Source organism: Bufo bufo, chromosome 6, assembly GCF_905171765.1.
Source record: "Bufo bufo chromosome 6, aBufBuf1.1, whole genome shotgun sequence".
NCBI lineage: Eukaryota > Metazoa > Chordata > Amphibia > Anura > Bufonidae > Bufo > Bufo bufo.
In genome coordinates, this window is record NC_053394.1 from 305,926,057 (window position 1) to 305,949,542 (window position 23,486).

General features: G+C 44.5%; 1 protein-coding gene across 1 annotated transcript in view; it reads left to right on the forward strand.

Annotated features, from left to right (window-relative positions):
- Nucleotides 1-23,486, forward strand: part of NPEPPS (aminopeptidase puromycin sensitive) — a 79,792-nt gene that overhangs the window by 34,746 nt on the left and 21,560 nt on the right. The window contains exons 5-17 of the mRNA XM_040434933.1: nt 1,978-2,085; nt 3,130-3,330; nt 3,411-3,507; nt 3,603-3,636; nt 5,528-5,642; nt 7,509-7,673; nt 13,665-13,769; nt 15,034-15,094; nt 15,218-15,327; nt 22,164-22,227; nt 22,501-22,640; nt 22,950-23,084; nt 23,207-23,426. Coding sequence (XP_040290867.1) covers nt 1,978-2,085; nt 3,130-3,330; nt 3,411-3,507; nt 3,603-3,636; nt 5,528-5,642; nt 7,509-7,673; nt 13,665-13,769; nt 15,034-15,094; nt 15,218-15,327; nt 22,164-22,227; nt 22,501-22,640; nt 22,950-23,084; nt 23,207-23,426 — 1,555 coding nt within the window. The remainder of the gene's footprint in view (nt 1-1,977; nt 2,086-3,129; nt 3,331-3,410; nt 3,508-3,602; nt 3,637-5,527; nt 5,643-7,508; nt 7,674-13,664; nt 13,770-15,033; nt 15,095-15,217; nt 15,328-22,163; nt 22,228-22,500; nt 22,641-22,949; nt 23,085-23,206; nt 23,427-23,486) is intronic.

A 23,486-nucleotide genomic window follows, 5' to 3' on the forward strand; every position in this document is an offset into this window, starting at 1 on the left:
GGGACCTGAACCTGGTTATCTCAGCGCTCCAGGCCTTCTCCTTTCGGCCTCTGCGGACGGTTTCCTTCGACTTCTGTCCTGCAAGGTTATTTTCCTTGTGGCCGTCACCTCTCTTCGGAGGGTGTCCGAATTGGCTGCACTCTCCTGTCTGGAACCTTTCCTAGTGTTCCACCAGGACAAGGTGGTCCTTCGTCCGGTCCCTTCCTTCCTTCCTAAGGTGGTCTCCGCCTTTCATCTGAACGAGGACATCGTTCTCCCCTCTTTGTGTCCTTCCCCTTCCCACCCCCGGGAGAGGGAGCTTCATCGCCTGGACGTTGTCAGGGCGCTCAAGGTTTACCTGGAGGTGACCAGCTCTTTCAGGCGTACTGACTCGCTCTTTGTGGTTCCGGAGGGGTCGCACAGAGGGATGGCGGCGTCCAAAGTTACTATCGCCCGTTTGGTCAAAATGGCTGTTACTGAGGCTTATCTCGCCAAGGGCAAGGTTCCGCCCCTTGTGTTACCCGCTCACATCCACTAGAGCGGTCGGAGCTTCCTGGGCTCAGAGGAATCGGGCTTCTACGGAGCAGATTTGCAAGGCGGCCACGTGGTCCTCCTTGCGCACTTTCACCAAGTTCTACAGGGTGCATACTCATGCATCGGCTGACGCTGCTTTAGGCCGTCTGGTGTTGCAGGCGGCAGTTGATTGATGCCTCTGGTGTTGGTCTAGTTGTTCTGGTCCCTCCCTTCTGGGATGCTCCTAGAACGTCCCATGGTTTCCTGTGTCCCCCAAGGAATATGGGCGAGAAAAGGAGACTTTTGTATTACTTACCAGTAAAGTCTCTTTCTCGCTCTTCCTTGGGGGACACAGCACCCACCCTTCATTTGGGTTTACAGTTGTGGTTCCGGCTTGGTTGCCCCCGTTGGGGCTTGACAGTTCTTTTTTCCGGTTGGTGGTTATCTTTCACTGGTAGTCTCTCTCTCCAGGCTGAAGGGTATAGCTGATGGAGGAGGGGCTTACAGCTTTCACTTAGTGTCACGCCTCCTAGGGAGCAGAGCTATACCCATGGTTTCCTGTGTCCCCCAAGGAAGAGCGAGAAAGAGACTTTACTGGTAAGTAATACAAAAGTCTCCTTTTTGATAATCTTTCAGGTTACTGTAGTCCCCCCATTCCAGTTATTACTTTAGTTGCCCTCCTCTGGACCCTCTCCAGCTCTGCTATGTATGCCTTGTTCACAGGAGCCCAGAACTGTACACAGTATGTGTGGTCTGACTAGTGATTTGTAAATTGGCAGGACTATGTTCTCATTATGGGCATCTATGTCCCTTTTGATGCAACCCATGGATCATAGAATATATGAATTGTCAATTTAGACCATATAACCTTTGTAATAGGGTTGATTGAACACTTACAGACTCTAGAGGGTCAGTGTTCACATGGTAAAACTGTTCACACTGCGTTTGCTGAACATGTCGAACATGGCTCTAGGACCCTTATTCACCAAACTGAGGCCAAAAGAGTGTCCTGTTGGCCTCTGTCAGGACATTTTATTACAGCCGACTGCACTTTCTATACAGCAGGCCAGTGTAAAAAAAGAAAAACTGGTGTTCTTGCTGGAGAAGCAGTATTGTGACTAAGGCTGACCATACATTAGATAGATGTCATCTCAACGCTCAGTGGCCAGCAGTTCTCGCCCGACCCCTCATACACACCTTCAGGTGGAGTGGCAAAAGTCGCTGCCAGGCTGCACTATATATGTTTGGCGTGTAATATTATGTTTTCCTTGGAACGGACTCTTTGTAAGACTGAAGCAATTTTCACAGTGTGATTGGCTCTTGGGACCCCTGAGAAGCTGCGATCTTCCCTGAGGGTCCTCTTCAGAGGAGAACCAACTAGTTGACTAGGAACTTTCATGTGTAGTACTGCCTCTCTAGTTGTATTCATCTGATGTCATTATAATTGTCACACTCCTTTTCTCTATGACATTGTTATATTTGCAGGCCACAGACGCACGCAGAGCTTTCCCCTGCTGGGATGAACCGGCTATCAAGGCAACCTTTGACATTATTCTGATTGTCCCCAAAGATCGAGTAGCTTTGTCAAACATGGTAAATTTATTGTTGACGCATAGTGCTTGTTGTTGCCAGCCCAAATGTATCAAATTTTTTGTTTTGTTTTTTGTTCTGTTAGAGTATGCCCTTTTAAAGGGGTTTTCTAAGATTGGTCGGACCCCCGCCAATCAGCAGTTTGAGAAGGTACCGGTGCTCGCAGTAGCACCACGTTCTTCACGCATCTTTCCCTAGGCCATGTGACGGACATGTCCTAGGTGCAGCTTAGACCCATAGAAGTGAATGGGGCTGAGCTGCGATACCAAGCACAGCCGCTATACAATGTTCAGCACTGTGCTTGGTAAGCTGAGAGAAGGCTGCGGCGCGACTGCAAGTGCTGGTGCCTTCTCAAACAGGCTCCTGTGTCAGACTTCCAGCGATTAAGATACTGTCATTAGTTAAAATATCTCTGAAAACCCCTTTAATTGTATTATCTGTGCTATTAAATGGTGACCTGGCTTATAACCGATGGCTGAGAGACTTGTAAAACAAAAGATTATGTAACACTACTCCCCAGATGCTTTGTCTTCATGACAACAACTCTCATCATAGACTATTCGCAGTGTAAAGGCGCTCTCAATATAAAGTGTGTAGCAGTGAAGTATAGAGCGAAGGCAGGGTTCAAAACCTGTAAGTTAAACGGATGCAGATATCGTTTTTTTTTTGCCAGACTCTACAGGTTGGAAACGTTTTTTTGGAACGTTTTTGCTGTTTTGAGGCTCTTCAAGCAACATTTTCTAGCGATGTATGTTTTTTCTAGATAACGTTTTCAAGTTAATGATTGTGCCATATGTTACATTATCTACCCACCCATTTAAAGGTGTTTCCTGGGCTCAGATTAATCCTAAGGATAGGTCATGCATATCAAGTCGTCACCCCCCCCCCCCCCCCCCCACAACAACCGTGCTCAGTCCGGGAAACATGGCCAGTGTGTCCGCCGCGGCTCCCCTGCCCCAAACTGACTGCATTGTACTGTTCGTGTCTATTGTACTGTACTCACATCATGCCGTCCTCTTTGTCTTCATCTGTGTTACGTTATTTTAGAACCTAGTTGAACGGAAGCCATATCCAGATGATGAGAACCTGGTGGAAGTGAAATTTGCACGCACCCCTGTAATGTCTACCTATCTTGTGGCCTTTGTGGTGGGAGAGTACGACTTTGTAGAGACGCGTTCTGCTGACGGAGTGCTGGTCCGAGTTTATACACCAGTCGGAAAAGCAGAGCAAGGGAAATTCGCCTTGGAGGTAGATTTGAAGTCTATATATTTTATGTGTTTATATTGTTTATTCTGCCACCAACCATTTTTATCTGTTGCCCCTTTTAGGTTGCTGCTAAAACTCTGCCTTTCTATAAGGATTACTTCAATGTTCCCTACCCCCTTCCCAAGATTGACCTCATCGCAATTGCAGACTTTGCAGCCGGTAACGTTTCCTCTAACTGGACTGCCGTACGGGTGATGCTGTCATTGATGTTTTTCCTTTCCTCACATTCTGTTTTATTTTTATTTTTTCCACAGGAGCCATGGAAAACTGGGGCCTGGTCACCTACAGGTGTGTGTTATGGGAAACATTAAGGGTGGGTTCACATCACGTTTTTCCCATCCTTTTTAACGTATACAAAAAAAGTATACATTAAACGGATGCATCAGACTGATGCCATACAGTGACAACCCTTCACCATAGAGTTCCATTGTGAAAAAAACAAACGTATACTGTTGTTTTTTTTTTTTGTTTTTTTTTTACCAGTCTGTAGGATACAAGAACGTGGTGTACTGCGTTTTTGTATCCATTTTCTTTATAACGTATAAGTCAAACAGAGGCATAAAACGTGATGTGAACCCCCCTCCCTAAGAGTTAATCACAATTTCAGATATTTGTTTTTTATCTCCCTTAGAAACAGCTATTTTGTAAATTTAATGAATCCTATATTCTTAGTCTGACATGTCAGGTATAAGGTATTGAGCCCCTCATGTATTCATGCCAAGAAATTTGTGTCTATTCTGTCTAAAAGCTACGTTAGTGACGTCCCGGTGTCATCCTATGGAGACATATTGGTTCTTGTTATAACAGTTGGCATAATATGATTGAAACCCCTGCTGTAAAGGGTAACACACCCAGGGCTTTTTCCCATAAATGGAAGGACCAAAAGAGATATCCCACATGCTTCATGTGTGAATCTTTTAATTACCAATCATATATTCACACCCCTGGAGAGAACATAAAATGTGGAGCATCACAGACGATCTGTTGAATTCCTTGTTCAGGATCATAACAACCATTGTACCTCAACTTGTGTATGTTATATCTGACACTCGCCTTGCCGATCCCTGGCCGCTGCTATTCTGACCCTTCCCGGGTCCCCGCTGGTCTGTTTCCTCAGCCAGTCATTGCTTACAGTGGTGACCCGCCTCATATAGTGATTGCCTTGAGCAGTCATGTCTTATGTTTGGGGTACTGGGAAGTAGGGACCAGCGAGGACCTGGGAAAAGGCAGAAATAAAGTGACAGAGGATTGGTGAGTTGTGCATCACTTCTTTTTAAAGGGGTTGTCTCCTTTTGTTATATTGATCCTCAGGTTAGATCAACAAGGAGGAGGGGGGGACGACGACTCCCATCACCCCCTTCAATCTGCTGTTTGAAGAGAACGTCGCCGTTGACATTGCAGCAGTGTGATTTACAAGTTCACCGTACCATTCACTTCAATGGGACGGCTGCTTCCTGTTCAATTTCATAGAAAGGAGCAGTCCCCTTGACTGGGATGGAGAAGCTCTAATTATACTGGCTTGCTGCTGCAATATCCATGGCGAGCAGTGAAGAGAACAGCTGATCTCGGGGTGCCAGTAGTTGGGCCAGTGCCAATCTGATATTGATGATCTATCCCGAGGATAGGTCGTCAATATAACAAAAGCGGACAGCCCCTTTAATGCCGTTCCCACTTTCAGAAAATAAGAGGCTGAAAAACTGCTCATGATCTAAGCCCCACATTAAGCTCTTTTATTAAAGATCCCCATACAACTCGGAGGAAGGTTGTTTTTTTTATACGAGTTTTATTATTGGCCTAGGGCTGGACGTTTAGCATAATTCTGTGGATTTGATGTTGGACAATGCCGCAGGGTACAGGCAGTGGTCTCCCTGTACAAGAGTGTTATAAAAGGACATAAAAACCGCACTGTCCGTCATACTGCATCCCACCCACAGTGAGCTGCTGTATTAGGTTCTTTTTGTTCTGCCATGATCCTTACAGTTTACTGTAATAGAAGGCCTTTGATATATGTATAGATAACCTGTATAGGTGAACCTAGACTGAAATTAGGAAGTTCCTTCTCTCTTCATATATTGCATTTGATGGACTATCGGTTCACCAAGGTCTGGTTACTCAGACACTGGTTCTACTAGTGATTTGATACGACATTTAAGATATTTTCTTTTCTTTCCTTTCTTAGGGAAACTGCTCTGCTTATTGATCCCAAGAACTCCTGCTCTTCCTCTCGCCAGTGGGTGGCACTAGTGGTGGGACATGAACTGGCTCACCAGTGGTTTGGGAACCTAGTTACTATGGTAGGTGCTGTGAAATGGGGCTGATTTCTTCAGTAAACAGGTCCACACCTGTCCCTGGGTTGAGTCTGGCATTGCAGCTCCACTCCATTGAAGTGAATAGGGCTGTGCTGTGATACCACACACAACTTGTGAAAGTTGTGGCACAGTTTTTAAAGAAATTGTCCATGTTTTTCTTAATCATATGAAAACCATTTAGCTCTATAATCATAAAACATAACAAATATAAGAAGTCTGGTGCGTGAAACACTCACAGCACTTTAATGGTGGTGCTTGAGGGAGTGAAATTGAACTTAAAGGGGTTTTCTGAGACTTTTTTTTTTTATACTGATGACCTATCCTCTAGTTAGCACAAAACAAAAGGTGACAGCAGCATCTCCAGTGTATTCCTTTTATTAGACAAACCTTACAGAATGCGTGCAGTAAAAACCAGACCGCTACGTTTCGGCTACATCTTAGCCTTTTATCAAGGCTTGCCATCACCTTTTGTTTTCTGCTATTCGGTGGACCGCTGAGGATCTGTGGTTGTGGTTTGGCTGGTGCATTCCGGTGGGGTTGTGGAGGTCTGAGTGTGCTGCTCTACAATACTATTTGTACTATCCTCTGGTTAGAGGATCAGTATCTGATTGGTGGGGGTCCGGGACCCGAGGCGATCAGCTGTTTGAAAAGGCACTGGCATTCACGGTATCTCAGTGCCCTACTGGCAGCTTAGCCTAGGCCATGTGATGTCACGTTCATCAGTCACATGGGCTAAGTGCAGCTCAGCTCCCTTGAAGTAAATGGGGCTGAGCTGCAATACCAAGCATGGCCGTTATAACAACGTACTGTGCTGTGCTTGTGAGCTGAGAGAAGCCTGCAGTGCTACTGCCAGCGCTGGGGGGTGTCGGACCCCACCGATCAGATACCAAGCACTATTTAATGAGAATACTTATCTATTGATTATAATTTTAAGTCTATTAAAGGAGAGCTGTCACCATGAAATCCACTTTTAAGCCAGGCACATTGCTTTTTAGGGCTAGCTCAGCTGAATGTAATGATACCTTCCACTTAGCGATCTGTTGCTTCATTCTGGAGAAAAGGTACTTTTAATCCATATACAAATGAGCGGTTAAGTGCACTTAGGACAGGCTTAAGCCACTCTGTGTACCTACCTGTGCTTCTTCTGCTTTCTGTGCCAGCTAGTCCATTTTCTTCCTGATGGATAGGGCTAGGTTGTCATCACGCTTGGCCCTGTCAATCAAGAAGGAGACGGAGGGGCTGGCCGAGGAATTGTGCACAGAGTGGCTTAAGCCTGTCCTCAGTGCACCTAAAGGGGTATTCCCATCACAGACAATGGGGGCTTATCGCTAGGATATGCCCCCATTGTCTGATAGGTGCAGGGACACACACCTACAACGTGAATGGAGCAGGGAAGGTGACAGAGGGTGCACTGCGCATGCGCAGCCGTCCTCCATATTAATTAGGCTGCCGAAAATAGCTGAGCTTTGGCCCGTAGAAATGAATGGGAGCGGTGTAGGAGTGCGTCCCAGAGGTGGGACCCGCACCTATCGGACAATGGGGGCATATCCTAGCGATATGCCCCCATTTTCTTTGATGGGAATACCCTTTTAACTGCTCATTTGCAAATGGATTAAAAGTATTTGTGTCGAGAAAGAAGTAACGAATCTTTAAGTGACAGGTATCATTACATTCAGCTGAGCTAGCCCTACAAGATATCGTGTCTGGTCTAACATTGAATTTCATGTTGAAAGATTTCTTTTTAGTAATGTTGATTAGAAAGAGTTTCTGTCTGCAGTAGTTTATATATATATTTTTTCTTATAATAGATATACAGTAAATCTTACATGACTATTATATTCTCCCTGGCAGGAATGGTGGACCCACTTGTGGCTAAATGAAGGATTTGCCTCCTGGATTGAATATCTGTGTGTGGACCATTGCTTCCCAGAGTATGATATATGGACGCAGTTTGTTTCTGCTGATTACACTCGTGCTCAAGAACTGGATGCACTGGAAAATAGCCACCCAATCGAGGTACTAGCATTCCCTTTGCTTTGCAAAGATATTGATGAGCTAGCCTCAGGCTAGGTCATTAATATCAAATGGTGGTAATCCCACTCCCGGCATCCCCGCTGATCGGATGTTTGAAGAGGCAGCGACGCTTCCGCTTCAAACTTTTTCTGCGTGTTGTCTCGCCATAGTGTTGTTAAAACTGCTCTGTCCTGTTCAGGGGAATAGGACGAGCAGTTGTAATTAAGCATCTGATCAGCAGGAGTGTCAGGAGTCGGACCCCTGCTGACCTGATATTGAAGACCTATCCTATGGATAGGTCATTAAGATCTTTGCACTGGGCAATCCCTTTAAACCCTTAAAAGAAACCTGTCACCGGGGTTTTGTGTATAGAGCTGAGGACATGGGTTGCTAGATCGCCGTTAGCACATCCGCAATACCCAGTCCCCATAGCTCTGTGTGCTTTTATTGTGTTAAAAAACCAATTTGATGCAAATTAACCTGAGAGGTCCCTGTCCCTGAGAGGGGTCCTGTCCCGGACTCATCTCAGGTTAATTTGCATATGTATCAAATCGGTTTTTTGACACAATAAAAGCACACAGTGTTCCCTTTAACACATAATGCTGTAAATGTACGGCATTATGAGTAGGGAGTTGCATGGAGTGGGCTACTGTGAAGTATAAAAAAAAGTTATGGCTGTCAAAAGATGATGCAAAGAAAATTTAGATTTTTATCTAAGGTTTTCATTTTTTTTTAAAGTAATAAAACGAAATAAAAGCTGTACAGATTTGGTATTGCTGTAATCGCATTGAGCCACATAATAAGGATGTCATTAGCGCACATTGAACCCCGTAATGTCAAAACCCTAAAAAACCTTGGCAGAATTTTTGGCCCAAAATGGCAGCTTCTCCACAGGATAAGTCATAAGTGTCTGAATGATGGGGGAGCGATCTTTGCGATCTCAAATTGCGGATCCGCAAAGCACGAATACCGGCTGTGTGCATTCCGCATTTTGCAGAACAGTATGCTGTGTCCTCTGTTAGAACTGCTTATTCTTGTCTGCAAAAGGGACAATAGGACATGTTCTTTTTTTTATTTTTTTTTACGGGGCTGTGGAACGGATATACAGATGCGGACAGCACATGGTATGCCGTCTGCATCTTTTGCAGCTCCATTGAAATGAATGGGTCCGCTTTCAATCTGCAAAAAATGCGCATCGGTGCGGACCAAAACTGCGGTTGTGTGCATGAAAATTTAAAGGGGTTATCCCTTGATTAATGTATAAAATGAAAATCAGACATCACATAGTACATGACAGACTCTTTCCCACAAAGCTAGAACCAGCCCTGTACCTGATGGATCTAGAGATCTCCCCATTCATTGCTCTGCTAGATTTATATCAAGTTCACAGCTCAAGGGGAGTGTCTGTTCTGCAGCTCAGGGGGCGTGTCCATGCTCTGCCTATCACAGCTCGGGGCAGTTGAAGGATGAAACTGAGCATGTGCGGGCATCTCAGTGATTCGGAAAAAGAAAAAAACAGCAGGTGGCGCTATACAGATGCATTTTATTGAATAACTTAGTGGCTATGCTACATTTTTGATCACATGCAATTGCAAAAGTATTCAGATCCAGATGCTGGTTTGATAACTGTAGAATATATTTCATGAGACTACCCCTTTAAAGGGAGTTTGTCAGCAGTTTTGACTGATCAAATGCTAACTGCTAGGTAAGGGCTGGGCATAGGAGGACCAACATAAATTTAATGGAGCTTTTCTCATCATGAGTAGTGTGAATACGACTTTGGCTCAAAAACTGCCTCAGAACTGTGGCTTTGTTTTGGGGGCTCTCACCCTGAAAAGTACAAACCCAACAGGAACCTGTTCCTTACTGTCCCTGTTGTGCCCTTTAACCCCTATGCGTTTGTTCTTGTCATAGCACAAGATTCATCAGGGAAGATGCGAAAATAAGCTGACATTGTTACAGTTATGCTCAGCTATAGTTTAAAGGGGTTGTCTGAGATTTTGATATTGATGGCCCATCATGCTCTGATGCTCTTCCTTGCCTTGCGCTGTATTGCGCAGAGCAAGGGCTTTTTTGTTTCGTAATTAAACTACTAGGCGAAGGCTTCTGCCAAGCAGTGTTCCCGGTTATGTCATCGGCACAAATGGGTGAGCTTTAACACCGCACTTGCGGTTTTACAGGCTAGGGCAGCACTAAAACCCGCCCATTAGTGCCGTTGACATCACCAGGAACACTGGCAGAAGCCTTCGCCTAGTAGAGACCCAGTACTTTATCGGATCTGTTGGGGGAAAAAAAAACTTGCCCTGCGCAATTCATCGCAGGGCAAGGGAGAGCATCGGAGCATGAAATACTCTGATGCTCATCTCAGAAGGGGGCTGCCTGGGTGAAGAAGCATTGTAGACCTTACTATAGTCATTTATGACACAACCATGTTTTATATGCATTAATGTTACTAAGGTTAGCATTAGCCTGTGATATACTCAAGGATCAAGTATTTGCTTCAATGCAGTAAGATTATTCCTATTTTAGTTATCCAGAATAAACTGTAGCCTCTATTACTGTAAATACTATGTGATATACTGTATGCACTATGTTAATTCATACAATAAATTAGCTTCCCATCGGGTACAATATATAATCTTCCTAAGGGTCCATTCACACGTCCGCAAAATGTATCTGGATCCGTTCCGCAACGGGTCTGGACCCATTCATTTTCAATGGGGCCGGAAAAGACGCGGACAGCACACAGTGTGCTGTAAATAGACACGGACAAGAAAAGGCGCTTCTATTAACCACTTCAGCCCCCAGTGCTTAAACACCCTGAAAGACCAGGCCACTTTTTACACTTCTGACCTACACTACTTTCACCGTTTATTGCTCGGTCATGCAACTTACCACCCAAATGAATTTTACCTCCTTTTCTTCTCACTAATAGAGGTTCATTTGGTGGTATTTCATTGCTGCTGACATTTTTACTTTTTTTGTCATTTTACATATACCCATGCTGGGTGAGAGAAATATCTTGGTCAAATGCCAACTTTGTATAAAAAAAATGGGAAAAGTTGTCTTTTGCCAAGATATTTCTCTCACCCAGCATGGGTATATGTAAAATGACACCCCAAAACACATTCCCCAACTTCTCCTGAATACGGAGATACCAGATGTGTGACACTTTTTTGCAGCCTAGGTGGGCAAAGGGGCCCATATTCCAAAGAGCACCTTTCGGATTTCACTGGTCATTTTTTACAGAATTTGATTTCAAACTCCTTACCACACATTTGGGCCCCTAGAATGCCAGGGCATTATAACTACCCCACAAGTGACCCCATTTTGGAAAGAAGACACCCCAAGGTATTCGCTGATGGGCATAGTGAGTTCATGGAAGTTTTTATTTTTTGTCACAAGTTAGTGGAATATGAGACTTTGTAAGGGAAAAAAAATAATAAAAAAAATCATCATTTTCCACTAACTTGTGACAAAAAATAAAAAATTCTAGGAACTTGCCATGCCCCTCACGGAGTACCTTGGGGTGTCTTCTTTCCAAAATAGGGTCACTTGTGGGGTAGTTATACTGCCCTGGCATTTTCCAGGGGCCCTAATGTGTTGTAAGTAGGTAAATGACCTGTGAAATCCGAAAGGTGCTCTTTGGAATGTGGGCCCCTTTGCCCACCTAGGCTGCAAAAAAGTGTCACACATCTGGTATCGCCGTATTCAGGAGAAGTTGGGGAATGTGTTTTGGGGTGTCATTTTACATATACCCATGCTGGGTGAGATAAATATCTTGGTCAAATGCCAACTTTGTATAAAAAAAATGGGAAAAGTTGTCTTTTGCCAAGATATTTCTCTCACCCAGCATGGGTATATGTAAAATGACACCCCAAAACACATTCCCCAACTTCTCCTGAGTACGGAGATACCACATGTGTGGCACTTTTTTGCAGCCTAGATGCGCAAAGGGGCCCACATTCCTTTTATGAGGGCATTTTTAGACATTTGGATCCCAGACTTCTTCTCACGCTTTAGGGCCCCTAGAATGCCAGGGCAGTATAAATACCCCACATGTGACCCCATTTTGGACGGAAGACACCCCAAGGTATTCAATTAGGGGCATGGCGAGTTCATAGAATTTTTTTTTTTTTTTGGCACAAGTTAGCGGAAATTGATTTTATTTATTTTTTTTCTCACAAAGTCTCCCTTTCCGCTAACTTGGGACAAAAATTTCAATCTTTCATAGACTCAATATGCCCCTCACGGAATACCTTGGGGTGTCTTCTTTCCGAAATGGGGTCACATGTGGGGTATTTATACTGCCCTGGCATTCTAGGGGCCCTAAAGCGTGAGAAGAAGTCTGGAATATAAATGTCTAAAAATTTTTGCGCATTTGGATTCCGTGAGGGGTATGGTGAGTTCATGTGAGATTTTATTTTTTGACACAAGTTAGTGGAATATGAGACTTTGTAAGAAAAAAAAAAAAAATTCCGCTAACTTGGGCCAAAAAAATGTCTGAATGGAGCCTTACAGGGGGGTGATCAATGACAGGGGGGTGATCAATGACAGGGGGGTGATCAGGGAGTCTATATGGGGGTGATCACCCCCCTGTCATTGATCACCCCCCTATAAGGCTCCATTCAGATGTCCGTATGTGTTTTGCGGATCCGATCCATGTATCCGTGGATCCGTAAAAATCATACGGACATCTGAATGCAGCCTGACAGGGGGGGTGATCAATGACAGGGGGGGGGTGATCAATGACAGGGGGGGGGTGATCAGGGAGTCTATATGGGGTGATCACCACAGTCATTGATCACGCCCCTGTAAGGCTCCATTCAGATGTCCGTATGCGTTTTGCCGATCCATCTATCAGTGGATCCGTAAAAATCATGCGGACATCTGAATGGAGCTTTACAGGGGTGTGATCAATGACAGGGGGGTAATCAATGACAGGGGGGGTGATCAGGGAGTCTATATGGGGTGATCAGGGGCTAATAAGGGGTTAATAAGTGACGGGGGGGGGGGGGTGTAGTGTAGTGGTGCTTGGTGCTACTTTACTGAGCTGCCTGTGTCCTCTGGTGGTCGATCCAAACAAAGAGGACCAGGTAGCAGGTATATTAGACGCTGTTATCAAAACAGCGTCTAATATACCTGTTAGGGGTTAAAAAAAAATCACATCTCCAGCCTGCCAGCGAACGATCGCCGCTGGCAGGCTGGAGATCAACTCTCTTACCTTCCGTTCCTGTGAGCGCGCGCGTTCACAGGAAATCCCGGCTCGCGCGAGATGACGCATATATGCGTGACTCTGCGCAGGGCTGCCACCTCCGGAACGCGAATCTGCGTTAGGCGGTCCGGAGGTGGTTAAAGTGCCGGTCATTTGTGGTCCGCAAAATGCGGAATGCATCCGTGTGTTGCGGATCCGCAGTTTGCGGACCGCAAAACACTTGTGGACGTGTGAATGGATCCTAAGTGAAAGTAAAAAAGCCTTGTTTAGCTTTTATATATCTTCCTGAATATTTATGGAATGAAGGGGTTATCGCTATCTGATTGGCGGGGGGCTGAACCCTACACCCCCTTCAGGTGTTTTGCATTAGCTCCAGCACCACACAGCTCCATCCATTGAGTAGTGGACAGAACTGGTAACTGCAACACTGCTCCCTTTGAAACGGATGGGAGCAATGCAGCAGTAACCAGCTACATCCTACAATCCTGTGTAGTTTTGGCGCCGACTTTCATCGCCAAAGCTACGAACAGCTAATCAATGGAGGTGCAGGGTGTCCGACCCCCGCCGATAAGATATTGAGGCAAGGCCATGAATAGTAAAATCCTGGCAACCCCTTTAAAGGGGTCATCCTGGAGAAGATCTAAGACTAACTATGGCAGGATGAAATTACTACACCCTAGCGATTGAATGTGACATAAGTACTGCTTTATGTAACTGCCTGTATTAGGTTTTTGCTCATTTTAATGGCACAATAACATGTTTTACATTTTTCTGTGTAGGTCAGTGTGGGCCATCCTTCTGAAGTGGATGAAATATTCGATGCCATATCGTACAGCAAAGGAGCATCTGTTATCCGCATGCTACACGATTATATTGGGGATGAGGTAAATGTGGAGTATTCCCTGCAGGAACAAAGGATTAGGCAAATCTGTCAGTGGGGGAGAGTTGAGACGCACCCGTCCTCGATAGAAATCAGCCAGATCTTGGAGAGACACAACTATGCATTGGGCTGTCGGTCCACCATCCGAAGCCCAGCGAGTATTGTGTAGAGTTCCCATTAATTAGCACAGGACTTGTTCTCGATACTTGCGGAAAGTGTGAAAGCCATGAATATTAATTCTGCTTACACCACATATACACTTATCTGGATCTGAAGAAAACAAAGGCTGAATAGTATCTGGTTTCTTTGGAACTGTGGTCCCCAACTATGACTCTCCAGCTGTGGTGAAACTACAACTCTCAACATGCTTTAATACCTGCAGGCTAAAGACCACTTCTCTAAAAAGATGTGAGCAATGTTAAAGGAAATCAGTCACCAGGATAATCGCTATTGAAGTAAAGCCTTAGCCTAATAGCACTTAGTACCTTATTTCTAGATTTGTTTCAGCAGTAGATCTTTTTTATCTTCTGAAAATCCAGTTTATTTGGTATACAAATGGGCCAGTAAGGTGCCCAGAGGGGCGTCATTCTTGCAGGAAGGAGCCCAGGCACGCCTCCTGCCACAATGTGTCCACCCACCCCTTCTACATCACATTCAAGCCATAACTTTGCCCCCCTTATCCCTGCCCCCAGCATGAGGGTGGGCTTGGGCACCAGCAGAGGGCGTGCCTGGGCGCCTTCCTGCAAGAATCAGAGATCCGAGCTGCATCACAGTCTGTTCTGGCATCTATAGCATCCAAGCAGGACACCAGTACAACTGTCACTCGGATCTGTGAAGCTGCTCAGCGCAAACAGCACTTCACAGTGAATCTCCAACTCGCATGCACTTGCAGGAGCAGGCTCTGGCGGAATAAAGGTTCATATTCATGCAAATCCCTTCAATATTTCCTTTGCATGCATGGCACTAAATGGTAAAGGTGATTATTATAAACCGCATATTTCCATATATACGACTATAATGGAGAATGTCCCCCAACTGTGTGTATCAGAGGAAATAGATAGTGACTCTTTGCAGGAGCCGGCGCACCTGTACATTACAAGTTCGGCCCAGTCATTTCAATGGATTTTATGTAAAGTTTCATTTCTCCTGTCTAGTTGGGGACTTACCTTTCTGATCTTGGTTTCACATAGTGAGCATCAGCTTTTTAATTTTGCTTTTTCTCTAACAGGTATAATTTACTAGAATATGTAATTGTTTTCCTCATGTAGGACTTCCGTAAAGGCATGAACCAATACCTTACCAAATTCCAGGAGAAGAATGCTGCCACAGGTATTCCATGGCCCTGTCATGCTGCTAACCATTATAACGTAGTGATGCCTCCACCCAAACCTACCTTCCCTTTTCCACTCAGCTTCCCTCGCACAGCTGTAAAATGAGTGCTCTTTTCTGCAGAGGACCTATGGGAGTCTCTTGAGCAAGCCAGTGGGAAGCCAGTTGCTGCTGTAATGAGTACGTGGACCAAGCAGATGGGTTTCCCATTACTCTATGTGGAATCGGAGCAGGTAAATAGACATTCTGGATTGACTGGTAGTGTGAGTGTGTGATATATATCTACACAGTACTGTGCAAAGTTTTAGTCAGGTGTGGGAAAAATGCTGTAAGAATGCTTTCAAAAATAGAAATGCTAATAGTTTTTTATTTATTAGCAAAATGCAAAGTGAATGAACAGAAGAGAAATCTAAATTGGATCAATATTGGGTGTGATCACCCTTCAGCCTCACAGCAGAGTCAGTTCTTCTAGGCACACAGTTTTTGAAGGAACTTGGCAGGGAGGTTGTTCCAGACAGGTTGGAGAACTAACCACAGATCTTCTGTGGATGTAGGCCTACTTAAATCCTTCTGTCTCTTCATGTGATACCAGACAGACTTGATGGTAAGATCAGGGCCTGTGGGGGCCATATCATCACATCTCTGTTCTTCGCGCTCACGATAGTTGTTAATGACATGGGCTGTATGTTTGAAGTTGTTGTTTTGCTGCAGAATAAATTTGCAGCCAATCAGATGCCTCCCTGTTGCTATTGCAGGATGGATAAGTATCTGCCTGTATTTCTCAGCATTGAGGACACCATTAAAGTGTAATTGTTATTTTTTATTTTATAAAATGTGTTGCTCAAGTGATATTGATGATTTTTGCACGAAAAATGCGTCTGAAGTTTTACATACTCCGTCTTGATAGCGCAGTGAAAATGTTGCCCTCACTACCTCCCTAATATATAACTAAGGCTACTTTTAAATAAGCGTTTTTTGCTGTACGGTTTTGAGATCCGCTTCCGTTCTAATAATGCAGCCGGCTGCATCCATTCAGAACAGACCCGGTTGTATTATCGAAAATGAAGAAACCAGATCCGCCACTAAAACCATTCTAACCATTAAAGGGGTTGTCCGAGTTATTTTTTTAAATTCTTTCTATATTCCTAACTAGGCAAATGTAACCGCTTTCCAATTAACTCACTTTATCTCCAGTGGCTGGTTTATCAGATTTCACTGAGGGTCACATGACCTGTGATGTCAGCTTCTCTCCCTGCTCTGATAAAGTTTGTTTACAAGCCTGTAAACCAGACGTCACCCACTGTGCTGGCCACGTCCCCCTTCACTGCCGGGCTGTCTGCTCTCTCCTAGGATTCTTAACCCCTTCAGCTGCACAGACTGGGTAGCTGCAGCAGTAACAATTCTGGGCACAGGAGCTGACAGACTAGAGAGAGCATTGCACAAGAAGGTAGCGGGAAGATCCTGTGTGTATTAGCAGTGTCATTATACAGGTGGGACTTGTAGTTCTACACTTACAAGTTGCTGTTGATTCTCCCAGCGCTCAGGGCAGCTCTTGTATTCACTCCCATAGCAGTGTCATTATACAGCTGGGACTTGTAGTCCTACACATACAACATGCTGCAGAGTCTCCCAGCAGGCAGACATGTCACTCAGGGCAGCTCTTGTATCCACTCCCTAGCAGAGCAGGGGGAGGGGCAGAGGTTGTTTTTATTGCATGTAAACAAAGGGCCAGAAAAGAACCAGGGAAATTAGGAAATATATATTTTTTTTGCATAAAACTTGCTTAGCTTAGTTATATATTGCTGCCCATCAGATTTTCAGTGCTATATATATTTTTTTCATAACTCGGACATCCCCTGTTGTCCAAAAAAAAAAAATTATCCGGCACCATTGACTTTGGTTTTCCGGCTTGTTCAGTTTCCCATGCCGGTCACAAAAATGGTGCTTGCAACTATTTTGTGTCCGGCATGGGAACTTAACCTGGAAGGGAATACATTTTGGTACACTCTGTTCTGGTGTGTTCAGTTTTGTCCCCATTGTCAATGAATGGGGACAAAACAAGCGTTGTGCTGCGGTTTTGAGAGCCTGTGCCAGATCTCAAAACCAGACAGCACAACGCAGATGTGAAAGTAGCCTAACACTGACCATAAATACATATACACACACTCTGCTCTGTCTGGCTGACAGTGACCACTGACAATGTACGTGCAATCTGTATGCCTGGCACACTAGCCGAAGGGAGATGCAAGATATCATTGCCGGAGCTCTGGTATATACTGGCAGCTCGTTAGTCAGTCTGCGCGCCCGGCATACAGATTGCACAGAAACTGTTGTAGCAAAACATTAGGGAGGCAATGAGGGCAGTAGCTGTAGCATTGAGCAAGGAATGCCTTCACTGCTCAGTACTGCCCTGCGCTGAACAGTGAAGACAGGCAGCTCGCTGCCAAAAGAATAACTTCGGGGCAGTTTTGTCATGGAAAAAAAAAAAAATGCAAAATCAATAGTGTAATGCAAAAATGTATCAGTATCACTTACCCTATTTATTCATTTACCAAAAAGAAATATCTGCCCTAGTCCCAAACTCTGTTTGCCGAAATACAGCCCAACACTTGCAAGGACCCTCCCCATGCTTCAGTGTAGCCCACAGACAGTCATAATTGGACTGCTCTCCAGCCCCTCAGCGAACAAACTGTCTTCTGGTACAACCAAATATTTCAAATTTTGACTCCTGCACATGCTGCCATATTTCTGCACCCAGTTGCTATGTTTTTGTGCATAGTTAAGGCTACTTTTACACTGGCGTTTTGGCTTTCCGTTTGTGAGATCTGTTCAGGGCTCTCACAAGCGGTCCAAAACGGATCAGTTTTACCCTAATGCATTCTGAATGGAAAAGGATCCGCTCAGAATGCCTGTTTGCCTCCGTTCCACCTCCATTCCACTTTGGAGGCGGACCCCAAAACGCGGCATGCAGTGTTTTGGTGTCCGTCTGACGAAACAGAGCCAAAAGGATCCGTCCTGGCACACAATGTAAGTCAATGGGGACGGATTTCTATGGCACAATAGAAAACGGATCCCTCCTCTATTGACTTTTAAAGGTGTTCAATAAGGATCCGTCTTGGCTATAATACAAACGGATCCATTCTAAACGGATGCAGACGGTTGTATTATCTGAACGGATCCGTCTGTGCAGATCCATGACTGATCCACACCAAACGCGAGTGTGAAAGTAGCCTAAATTGTTTGGCTTTATTTCGATATCGAAGGTATGGGATTTTAGCTGCAATTCTTCCATGAAGGCCACTTCTAGCCAGACTTCTCTGAATGGCTCCACATTTATTCTGCAGCAGGACAACGACTCCAAACATACAGCCAATGTCATAAAGAGCTATCTTTGCGTAAAGAAGAAAGGGGTCCTGGAAGTGATTATATGGCTCCCACAGAGCATCAACATCATCATGTCTGTCTGGGATTATATAAAGAGACAGAAAGATATGAGCAAGCCTACATCCACAACCATCTGTGGTTAGTTCTCTGAGATGTCTAAAACAACCTCCCTACCTAGTTCTATCAAAAACTGTGTATAAGTGTACCGAGAAGACCTGAGGCCGTTGTGAAGAGAAAATATTGTGTGTGTATTATATATATATATATATATATATATATATATATATATATATATATATATATATATATATATATATATATATATATATATATATATATATATATATATATATATATATATAATAAATTAATTAATTACTGCTCAAAAAAATAAAGGGAACACAAAAATAACACATCCTAGATCTGAATTAATTAAATATTTTTCTGAAATACTTTGTTCTTTACATAGTTGAATGTGCTGACAACAAAATCACACACAAATTTAAAAATGGAAATCAAATTTTTCAACCCATGGAGGTCTGGATTTGGAGTCACCCTCAAAATTAAAGTGGAAAAACACACTACAGGCTGATCCAACTTTGATGTAATGTCCTTAAAACAAGTCAAAATGAGGCTCAGTAGTGTGTGTAGCCTCCACGTGCCTGTATGACCTCCCTACAACGCCTGTGCATGCTCCTGATGAGGTGGCGGACGGTCTCCTGAGGGATCTCCTCCCAGACCTGGACTAAAGCATCTGCCAACTCCTGGACAGTCTGTGGTGCAACGTGACGTTGGTGGATAGATCGAGACATGATGTCCCAGATGTGCTCAATTGGATTCAGGTCTGAGGAACGGGACGGGCCAGTCCATAGCATCAATGCCTTCGTCTTGCAGGAACTGCTGACACACTTCAGCCACATGAGGTCTAGCATTGTCTTGCATTAGGAGGAACCCAGGGCCAACCGCACCAGCATATGGTCTCACAAGGGGTCTGAGGATCTCATCTTGGTACTAATGACAGTCAGGCTACCTCTGGCGAGCACATGGAGGGCTGTGCGGCCCTCCAAAGAAATGCCACCCCACACCATTACTGACCCAATGCCAAACCGGTCATGCTGGAGGATGTTGCAGGCAGCAGAACGTTCTCCACGGCGTCTCCAGACTCTGTCATGTCTGTCATATGTGCTCAGTGTGAACCTGCTTTCATCTGTGAAGAGCACACGGCGCCAGTGGCGAATTTGCCAATCTTGGTGTTCTCTGGCAAATGCCAAACGTCCTGCACAGTGTTGGGCTGTAAGCACAACCCCCTCTGTGGACGTCGGGCCCTCATATCATCCTCATGGAGACTGTTTCTGACCGTTTGAGCAGACACATGCACATTTGTGGCCTGCTGGAGGTTATTTTGCAGTGCTCCTCCTGTTCCTCCTTGCACAAAGGCGGAGGTAGCGGTCCTGCTGCTGGGTTGTTGCCCTCCTACGGCCTCCTCCACGTCTCCTGATGTACTGGCCTGTCTCCTGGTAGCGCCTCCATGCTCTGGACACTACGCTGACAGACACAGCAAACCTTCTTGCCACAGCTCGCATTGATGTGCCATCCTGGATAAGCTGCACTACCTGAGCCACTTGTGTGGGTTGTAGACTCCGTCTCATGCTACCACTAGAGTGAAAGCACCGCCAGCATTCAAAAGTGACCAAAACATCAGCCAGGAAGCATAGGAACTGAGAAGTGGTCACCACCTGTAGAACCACTCCTTTATTAGGGGTGTCTTGCTAATTGCCTATAATTTCCACCTGTTGTCTATCCCATTTGCACAACAGCATGTGAAATTGATTGTCACTCAGTGTTGCTTCCTAAGTGGACAGTTTGATTTCACAGAAGTGTGATTGACTTGGAGTTACATTGTGTTGTTTAAGTGTTCCCTTTATTTTTTTGAGCAGTGTGTGTGTGTATATGTATGTATGTGTGTGTGTGTATGTATATATATATATATATATTTTATATTTTAATCGGGTCCATAAATATTGGGACATCGACACAATTCTAACATTTTTGGCTTTATACACCACCACAATGGAAAAATGAAACGAACAAGATGTGCTTTAACTGCAGACTGTCAGCTTTAATTTGAGGGTATTTACATCCAAATCAGGTGAACGGTGCAGGAATTACAACAGTTTGCATATGTGCCTCCCACTTGTTAAGGGACCAAAAATAATGGGACAGAATAATCCTAAATCAAACTTTCACTTTTTAATAATTGGTTGCAAATCCTTTGCAGTCAATTACAGCCTGAAGTCTGGAACACATAGACATTACCAGACGCTGGATTTCATCCCTGGTGATGCTCTGCCAGGCCTCTACTGCAACTGTCTTCAGTGCCTGCTGGTTCTTGGGGCATTTTCCCTTCAGTTTTGTCTTCAGCAAGTGAAATGCATGCTCAATCGGATTCAGGTCAGGGGATTGACTTGGCCATTGCATAACATTCCACTTCTTTCCCTTAAAAAACCCTTTGGTTGCTTTTGTAGTATGCTTTGGGTCATTGTCCATCTGCACTGTGAAGCGCCGTCTAATGAGTTCTGCTGAATATGACCAGATAATATTGCCGAAACACTTCACAATTCATCCTGCTGCTTTTGTCAGCAGTCACATCAATAAATACAAGAGAACCAGTTCCATTGGCAGCCATACATGCCCACGCCATGACACTACCACCACCATGCTTCACTGATGAGGTGGTATACTTAGGATCATGAGCAGTTCCTTTCCTTCTCCATGCTCTTCTCTTCCCATCACTCTGGTACAAGTTGATCTTGGTCTCATCTATCCATAGGATGTTGTTCCAGAACTGTGAAGGCTTTTTTAGATGTCGTTTGGCAAACTCTAATCTGGCCTTCCTGTTTTTGAGGCTCACCAATTGTTTACATCTTGTGGTGAACCCTCTGTATTCACTCTGGTGAAGTCTTCTCTTGATTGTTGACTTTGACACACATACACTTACCTCCTGGAGAATGTTCTTGATCTGGGCAACTGTTGTGAAGGGTGTTTTCTTCACCAGGGAAAGAATTCTTTGGTCATCCACCACAGCTGTTTTCCGTGGTCTTCCGGGTATTTTGGTGTTGCGGAACGCACCGGTGAGCTCATTCTTTTTAAGAATGTTCCAAAAAGTTGTTTTGGCCACGCCTAATGTTTTTGCTATTTCTATGATGGTTTGTTTTGTTTTTTCAGCCTATTGATGGCTTGATTCACTGATAGTGACAGCTCTTTGGATCTCATCTTGAGCAACAGATTTTAAATGCAAATAGCACACTTGAAATGAACTCTGGACCTCTTATCTGCTCATTGTAATTGGGATAATGAGGGAATAACACACACCTGGCCATGGAACAGCTGAGAAGCCAATTGTCCCATTACTTTTGGTCCCTTAACAAGTGGGAGGCACATATACAAACTGTTGTAATTCCTACACCGTTCACCTGATTTGGATGTAAATACCCTCAAATTAAAGCTGACAGTCTGCAGGTAAAGCACATCTTGTTCGTTTCATTTCAAATCCATTGTGGGGGTGTATAGAGCCAAAAATGTTAGAAATGTGTCAATGTCCCAATATTTATGGACCTGACTGTGTGTGTGTGTGTGTGTATATATATATATAGGAGACAGGTATGATTATGATTGTATTTTTCAGAAAGAAGACACACATATATTAAAGTTGTCTCAAAAGAAGTTCTGTGCCAGTGGGCCACATAATGGTAAGACTTGCCTGGCTGCCTTTTTTTCTCCCTTCTAATCCATGAGCGATCCTAAACATGGCTACCGTAGCAGTCTCACCTGATGACATTTTGCAGACAATGCTGCGCACGTTGTCATTGTAGTCTCACTTGTGCTTTTCTGGAGCTGCTCAAAGCTATCCTACCTTTCTTTCTTCCTATTTCTCTTATCTCCTTTATTCTCCCGATGATAGGTTGGCTGGTAAGCCTCCAGCCCCTCTCTCCATATAACATCCTCCTATTGCCCTCGCTCAGGTGAGGAGAGCCCCCTTTGGATGGTACCGATCAGCATCTGCACCAGTGAATCCCCGGCCTCCGCTAAATTGAGATTACTAATGGACAAGCCAGAGATGACTGTTGCTCTAGAAGGTGTGACCTCAGACCAGTGGGTTAAGGTGAGCCTAAATGTCTTGTATGACTGGAACAATGTCTGTCTTGGCCACAGGTTGTGAAAGCCGCCTCCTACCAGTGATGTCACCACAGCACGGAGGGGGCAATACTGCCCTCTAATGGTACGACTTAGAGATGACACTTTACCAGCTGTTAATTTTCTCATAATATTTCACTGCCACCTGAAAAAAGCAAAAGATAGATGCAGCTTGGAATTGTGATAGGTCCTGTTTATCTACTTCATCATGTCTCAAGTCCCTGCATAATTTCTCCAGTCTCCATTGCATGCTTCATTCTGCTCTCATCCAACCTAGTTAAATCCGGGGACAGTTGGTTTCTACCGCACCCAGTACAGCCCTTCTATGCTGGAAAGTTTGTTGCCTGGTATTAGAGATCTCTCCCTTCAGCCAGTGGACCGGCTAGGCCTGCAGAATGATCTGTTCTCCATGGTGAGTATGGAAATAAAATTAGAATATCCTCTGTGCAATATTTGCCTTCAGTCTTTGTGTTTCTACAAATGGTGAAAGTCTTCAAACTTTCCCAGTATCCTTAATGTGTGTCCCTCCTTCAGGCGCGAGCAGGCATCATCAGCACGGTTGAAGTCCTTAAAGTCATGGAGGCCTTTGTGAATGAACCTAATTACACTGTATGGAGCGACTTGAGCTGTAATCTAGGGATCCTGTCCACACTCTTATCTCACACAGAGTTCCACGAGGAGATTCAGGGTTTCATCAGAGATGTCTTCTCACCGATTGGACAACGCTTAGGCTGGGACCCCAAACCTGGGGAGGGTAGGTTCTAAATATTTGTGGATAAGTGTTTGTAATAGGGCAACCCCTTTATGTTTCTGG